Here is an 8,033-nt window from a genome sequence, read left to right as displayed (position 1 = left end):
ATATAGGTACCAATTAAATACATAGCTAATACCTAGTGGTAAGAATCGCCATGAAACGAAATAATACTGCTTAAAAAACCGATTGTGTAGTCAAAGATCAAAGTCGAGTACCCGTTATAGTTTATTAGGCCAGCCACTATGAGGTAGACCTGATACCTGACGAGCACACATACTATCAGGTAGATCTGAGACCTGACGAACACACACACTATCAGGTAGATCTGATCATGACTGTGTACCTGTCGTCAGGTCTACCTGATAGCGAGTGGCTGGTCCTAGTATGTTCATTTGTCCGATTTTGACGAAGTTTTTGTTAAAATTTCTACAGAGGAAATGTCCCACATCGTGTCAGAGGCCTCTATTACCTAGTGGTAAGAATCGCCATGAAACGAAATAATACTGCTTAAAAAACCGATTGTGTAGTCAAAGATCCAAGTCGAGTACCCGTTATAGTTTATTAGGCCAGCCCCTATCAGGTAGACCTGATACCTGACGAGCACACACACTATCAGGTAGATCTGATCATGTGTACCTGTCAGATCTACCTGATAGTGAGTGGCTGGTCCTAGTATGTTCATTTGTCCGATTTTGACGAAGTTTTTGTTAAATTTTCTACAGAGGAAATGTCCCACATCGTGTCAGAGGCTCCAAAGGGACTTTTTCACCGAAGAGGCTTTGGTTGTAGGTTGTACGTACATTAGCCATAGGGTAAAATTGCCCCACACTCATTTACCGTTCCCTCTCTCTCTCTCAGACAGACGACACCGAAGCGAATACAATAGTCCGTCCCCTATACCTTTTATTATTAGTAATAATAAAGGAAGGACGGACTAAAAACCGAGGCGGTGATGCTGAGTAAGAATTGTGGATAACTTTCATCAAAGGCTTAGGTCGAGTTTTACCACCGTGGATTGTCTCAGGATTGACTTCAATCCGAGGTTGACCTTGCTAAGTACACGTATAGGGAAATCCTCTTTTTATCTCAATACCGAGTTGGTGAACTCCAGCATTAGCAAAACCTCTTACTTTTATCTAAAGGTGAATCGTGGGTAGGATTGGCTTATTATAAAATCGGGCATCAAAGAGTTCTCGCTTTTAGCTAAGGACAAATTCCTAGAAGGATGGACTTACATGAAAACATTAGTAACCTTTCACTTTCGTCTAAAAGCGAATGGCTGAAAGGATCGACTCTTAGCAAAGGATTTCTTTCAGTTCTCGTATGACAGGATGAAATTCAAAGATGCATTACAAACGTGAACGGTGTTCATGACAATATTCACAAAGGCTCCAAAGGGACTTTTTCACCGAAGAGGCTTTGGTTGTACGTACATTAGCCATAGGGTAAAATTGCCCCACACTCATTTACCGTTCCCTCTCTCTCTCTCTCTCTCTCTCTCCCTCATTACTTTTTTTTACAAAACGCTGACCAGAACACAAAATTAATGATAGGTTATGAATAGAAAGAGAGAGATAGATAGAGGGGAGAGAGAGAAAACATGGAAGGTGGCTACAAAAATGGAGAGAGACAAAGAAGGGGAAACACATTAGCGAAAGAGAGACAGAGAGAGAGAGAAAGAGAGAGAGGGAAATCACTTGTTGATTAATGTTAAACATAAAAAAAGTAAAAACAGATTTTTCCTCTTTTTTTAGATATGCCAATCCATGAAGAGCATGGATGATGGAAATTAGTACCCTACACGCCTTACACTTGAATTTAGACCACGCTACGCCACTGTTCACATACTTTTATTATGTGACTTACATACCTTGACTTGACTAATTTTGTGTTGTCCATGTTCTGTTTTGTTCCAGGAACCTCCCTACCTATTTCCAGTACAAGGATCAGGAGAAGGACTACATCTGTTCTAGACCGGATGACAATGGCATGCACTACTGTTCCAATTTACCCCCCTATAAACTAGGTAAGACCTCCTTACAATTCTGTTCCAATTTACCCCCCTATAAAGTAGGTAAGACCTCTTACAATACTGTTCCAATTTACCCCCCTATAAACTAGGTAAGACCTCTTACAATACTGTTTCAATTTACCCCCCTATAAACTAGGTAAGATCTCTTACAATACTGTTCCAATTTACCCCCCTATAAACTAGGTAAGACCTCTTACAATAATGTTCCAATTTACCCCCCTATAAACTAGGTAAGACCTCTTACAATACTGTTCCAATTTACCCCCCTATAAACTAGGTAAGATCTCTTACAATACTGTTCCAATTTACCCCCCTATAAACTAGGTAAGATCTCTTACAATACTGTTCCAATTTACCCCCCTATAAACTAGGTAAGATCTCTTACAATACTAGGTAAGTGTACTAGGTACCTACAGCTTATCTATCACTGTTAAGCAAGCACCACGGGTCATTTATCAATTAACAAAAAACATTTTTTTATAAATTTTGTATTAATGCCGTATAATAGTTTCAATTATGCAATGTGCAATACATAATTTATTAATGGAGACTAGTGGAAATGCCCACTTCACTGTTAGTTCTAAAAGACTAACACAGACGATTGCCGATGCCGCCCGAACTTTATCCCAAATTCACAGATAAGGCTGGGTCTTAGAAAAACTAGCTCTTTCATAAAGGGAATCCAGGTTAAAAATTAAATAATAATTCCTACACTCATGTACAAAAAATAATTCCCTAAATCCCCTCTTCTCTCCCTCCCAGGTGATCAAGTGTGTAACGATACAGCCCTACAATGGAGCAACAATATCCCCTCCACCAAGGGGTGTGTCAATTGGAACCAATATTACACAGAGTGTAAAAGTCAAGGGCAGAACCCCTTCCAGGGGACGATCTCGTTTGATAATATTGGACTGGCTTGGGTGGCCATCTTTGTGGTAAGTGGTTTTTTACTTTCTTTGTTATTGTTTTCATTTTCCCTAAAAATTCTTAAAATAATGCCCAATAAGCCAAAGTGTATGGCAAACTGAGCCTTTTCATGGCATTTTCCCAAATTTTGCTAAAATAATTATGCCAAAATAGTATGGCGCCATGGCAATATGGCATTTGCCGGTCTCTGCACATTAGTATTCCACACCTTAGGTCGTCGATTTCCGACAAAACAGTTCCCCCCCCACTTCTTTTTCGTTATAGGTATCTGTGTTTCGAATGTTGTGAAGCGTACTCAGCCTCGTGAGGACAATTGAGTTGTAGCTTCTTTGACTGAACTGCAACCAATATAGAATTCGAAAACTAAGACAAGTTAAAAAAATAATCATTCCTACTCATGTTACCTATATCCAAATAAAATTTGTGTAGAGCAGGTAAGAGAAGGGGGGAGAGAGAGAGAGAGAAGGGGGGGAGAGAGAGAGAGGTAAGAGAAGGGGGAGAGAGAGAGAGGTAAGAGAAGGGGGAGAGAGAGAGAGGTAAGAGAAGGGGGAGAGAGAGAGAGGTAAGAGAAGGGGGAGAGAGAGAGAGGTAAGAGAAGGGGGAGAGAGAGAGAGGTAAGAGAAGGGGGAGAGAGAGAGAGGTAAGAGAAGGGGGAGAGAGAGAGAGGTAAGAGAAGGGGGAGAGAGAGAATATTATTAAATCCCGCCATTAAATAGTGTCCTTTCTTATACTCTTATATAATGTTGACAATTCATGAAAATTCATCTTGCTAAGTGGAATTAAAAGAGGTATTCTCAATGAGCAGAGTGGAAGAAAATATGATCAAATTGCAGACAGCCTATCACTATCAGACTGAAATGAACAAACCGAAAGGAACAAGAGTTTTTTGTATTATCATCCTGACATTAAATTGAAAACGTTACATTTTCTTTGGATAGGAAAATTTTGGTCACATTCCAAGTTTGTGCTAAGTTAGGAATTCCAATAGTAATAAGTTTGTACATAGCTCCACAACGTATTGTGTATAGTGTAGTGTGCTATCTACAGAAGGAAAGCAGTTCGCACAAACACGGAAGGACAAAGTCTGGGACAGAATAAAGCTCTATAAAACCAATGCATGAAGCTTCACAAAACCTTGATGATAAAGAAAATCAGAGATTAAGAAAATGCATCATAGAAACGAAACAATGTATTTGAACTATGTAACAGAAACGTATGTAGAAGTGTTACTAGTTCGTTTTCTGGTGTTTTGTCTTTTAAGACTTCTAGACATTTTCATTCAAATAATAAAATAATTAACAAGCTGGGTCCGTCCCTCCGGGAATTTTTTAGCCCGTAGTTTATTCGATCGTGATTAGAGAAAATCAGTACCTATGTACCTACCTAATTTGTTTAATATTCAGTTTATTATTATTCTTGATTTGATTTTTTGATTTTACTTTCATGTAATGATTTAAAATCAAGACTAGAGCCCGTTCTCCCTTTATTCCCAATATAATGTTTAAGTCACCCATCCATTTATTGGCCTTGCTCGGCGTAGCTTAACACAGGTGACGTAAAACCAGTCTTAAAATATCGACTGAAGTGTTATCTTAAACTTTCTCGCTTTGAGTTTATAGGTCGTCGTGACAAATTTCGAGATCAGAGCTCATTTGGGTGAGAAAATGTGAAAAAAAAAAAAATCCCCCAAAAACCAGTTTTTTTGATTTTTTGGCTTTATGGTTTTCTGGATAAAATTTGTACCACCACTTAAAAAGACCTTTAATTTGTTATATAGGTCAACCAGGTTTGGATAAGTCCTTCTATGGGGACAGACCAACAGACAGACACACAGAGAGACGACACTGAAGCGAATACAATAGCCCGTACCTTTTTTACTTTTTTAATACTATCGTAATAATAAAGGAAGGACGGGCTGAAAATTTTCAGTTGCCACATGGCCAACGACAATTCTTTCCATTTGATTCTTCAAATTTTTTGGCTTTTGAATGCAGAAATCTACTCTGAATATATTCTAGTGGCCCAAAGGATCCAAAAAACAAAACTCCTACCCAAAATTCTGAGTTTGGTAGAAGAATAGCTCAGTCCTAAATAAAAATAGTCTAAAAAATAGTCTAGTAAAAATCAAATTTAATGTGTGTTAGGCTGTTAAGTAATGTAGACTTCACTTGCTGGATTTTAAATTGACACTCAGAATGGGGTAAATTTGAGATCTCTTTGAAAGTATCACTTTACTAGCCCTATTTGCTTGTGTTACAGGTCATCAGTTTGGAAGGTTGGGTGGACATCATGTACTACGTCCAAGATGCACATTCCTTCTGGGATTGGATCTACTTTGTACTGCTCATTGTGGTAAGTAAAAAAAAAAAAAAATAGTTACCTGGGATACATGAATTTTTTCACACATAATTATGATTTTTTTTTTTTTTACACTTAGGTAGGGTCATTGTTTTAGTCAGGCTCGGGGACTTCAAACATCAGGGTGATCAGGGAGTAGGTAAACCTACTCCCGGTAAGTCGGACTGGGAAACTATACACGGGGATGATGCCAGCCTGAAATTTCTCTTCGTAAAGAAATAGCCCATTAACCAACCTCTTCCTAATTTTCCACCTCCTCAATCTCACCCTTCATCTCTTCCTCCTTCTCTTTCTCGTCTCTTACCTAGTAATTTCTCTCCACTTCTTCCTCTTCTTTCTGCTCAACTTCCTCCTCCTTCTCTTCCTATTTACCTCCTCCTCCTCCGCCTCCCTCAATAACAGTCCCAGTCCCAATAGTACAGTTGCTAAGGCATTGTTCATAATCAAGGACACTGCGTTTCGAATTTAAAGAGACTGTAGTTTGGAGTATAGGTATGTAGACCTGTTGACCCTGGGTTGAAAGGGCAATATCCAGACTCAGAAAACTAAAACTTCGATTCAACCACCAGGGCATTGGACAAGTTGAGCTATTCAAACAAGAACAACCCCAATTCTTAATTGTTATTCTAACAAGTTTTCAAGAGGAGTTTCATAAACAATGTAATTAAAACTGACGAAATTTTGCGTGACAGATAACAATTTGATAGCGTCAAATCAGTGACGAAGGAGGGAGGTTGTGATGCCGGCCATTCACACTCAGAACGTCTGGCAGGTCTATTAGAACGCGTGTAGCAGAAAAAGCCTCAGACCTAGGTTTGACAGACCGTCTGGCAGGTCTATTAGAACGCGTGTAGCAGAAAAAGCCTCAGACCTAGGTTTGACAGACCGTCTGAGATACCTGGGTCAGAAGATTTTTCTGCCACTCTTACTCAGGCGGTCTGATCGTGAGTTGCGGATAGAGCTGTTATTCCACCCCCCAATTTTAAACCATATACAAAAAGTTCAAGATTTTTCAAAGCCATTTAGGTAGGTAGGTACCTACTGCTTTGATTTTTCAAGGTTGTCATTTTGCAATAATGCAAATTTTAAAAATCATCTAAAATTATGATACCTGAAGACATGTATTCGCCACTATTACAAAGTCTGACAAAATTGTTAAGGGATGATAAACTTTCAACTAAGTACGTAACTTGCTTTCAAGACGTTCTCTCTCTCTCTCTCTCTCTAGGTATCTATCTCCCTCCCCCTCTGATTCTATCATTCTCTTTCTCTCTCTAGGTATCTATCTCCCTCCTCCTCTGATTCTATCATTCTCATTCTTTAAAGTTTAAAATAGACAAGGACAATGTAGATAAGGAGAGAAGAAAGAGAGATTTCAAACTAAAGAACCTCTAGGGAATTCTCTCTCTCTCTCTCTCTCCCTCCAATCCTCTCTCTTCCTTCCTTTCTCTTTCTCTCTCTCTTCCTCCTTCCCCTTCTCTGACAAACAAATTTCTTCCCCTCAAGTGGAAATCACAATCCCCTGAACAAGAACAAAAGTGATGACTTATCAATTAATTAATTTCATCATAAGAAATCCCCCTAGCATTCCATTACAGGATAGAGGGAGGGAGGAGAGAGAGAGGGGTGAGGGAAATAACGGAGGGAAGAGAGAGAGGGAGCGAGAGAGAGAGAGATTGAAACCGAATATTTCATCCGAAAAGATGGAAAAGGAGAGGAGAGGAGAGAGATTGAAGGATAGATCTGATATTAGATACAGTGAAGGAATTGAATGGAGTTATATCAAAAGAGAGAGAGAGAGAGAGAGAGAGAGAGAGAGAGAAAACTTTATATTTGAACGACACAGGTAAGCAGGAAGACAGGAGTTGGAGAGAGAGAGAGAGAGAGAGAGAGAAAGAGAGATGAGAAAAGGAGGGAGGGAGGTTACTTTCTTTGTTATTGTTTTCATTTTCCCTAAAAATTCTTAAAATAATGCCCAATAAGCCAAAGTGTATGGCGTTACCAAATAAGCAAGTGAATAGTTAATCCCATGTGATTTTTCACGCGGAATCGAATGGTGCTACTTTTAGCACTCTCTGACTTACGTTGAGAAGTTGCGGGTTCGATACTCCCCGGTGTCAACAAATTTCCCTTTTATTTGTGAACCATTAACAAGTAAGCATGTGAATAGTTGATCCCATGGGATTTTTCACGCCGAATCGAATGGTGAAACTTTTAAAACTGTCCGACTTACTGTTGAGAAGTGTAATAGAAAGTCGTGTGATGTTCACACCAGATTTTTTTTTTTTAGAGTAGGTATAGGTATGTAGACCTGTTGACCCTGGGTTGAAAGGGCGATATCCAGACTCAGGAAACTAAAACTTCGATTTAACCACCAGGGCATTGGACAAGTTGAGCTATTCAAACAAGAACAACCCCTCATTCTTAATTGTTATTTTAACAAGTTTCGCAAACTGAGCCTTTTCATGGCATTTTCCCAAATTTTGCTAAAATAATTATGCCAAAATAGTATGGCGCCATGGCAATATGGCATTTGTCGGTCTCTGCACGTTAGTATTCCACACCTTAGGTCGTCGGTTTCCGGCAAAATCAGTTCCCCCCCCCACTTCTTTTTCGTTATAGGTATCTGTGTTTCGAATGTTGTGAAGCGTACTCAGCAGCCTCGTGAGGACAATTGAGTTATAGCTTCTTTGAATGAACTGCAACCAATAGAATTCGAAAACTAAGTTAAAAAAATAATCCATGCCATGCAGAAGGTCCCGGGTTCGAATCCCACCATCGACAAAAATTTGTACTCGTTTTTCGATTGCAAATATTTCA

The 8,033-nt window shown here is 39.2% G+C and overlaps 1 protein-coding gene across 1 annotated transcript; it reads left to right on the top strand.

Annotated features, from left to right (window-relative positions):
* Positions 1–1,812: 1,812 nt before the first annotated feature.
* On the top strand, positions 1,813–5,207 carry LOC103521377 (voltage-dependent T-type calcium channel subunit alpha-1G-like; the record flags this gene model as incomplete). Its single annotated transcript, XM_008486489.1, has 3 exons — positions 1,813–1,922; positions 2,691–2,863; positions 5,115–5,207. Coding segments are annotated over 3 exons (376 nt in total), but the record flags the coding sequence as incomplete, so codon positions are not given.
* Between the last annotated feature and the right edge of the window lie 2,826 nt (positions 5,208–8,033).

Source organism: Diaphorina citri, unplaced genomic scaffold (assembly GCF_000475195.1).
Source record: "Diaphorina citri unplaced genomic scaffold, Diaci psyllid genome assembly version 1.1 scaffold5103, whole genome shotgun sequence".
NCBI lineage: Eukaryota > Metazoa > Arthropoda > Insecta > Hemiptera > Psyllidae > Diaphorina > Diaphorina citri.
Note: the sequence above shows the minus strand (reverse complement) of the source record. Positions and strands in the feature narration are given on the sequence as shown.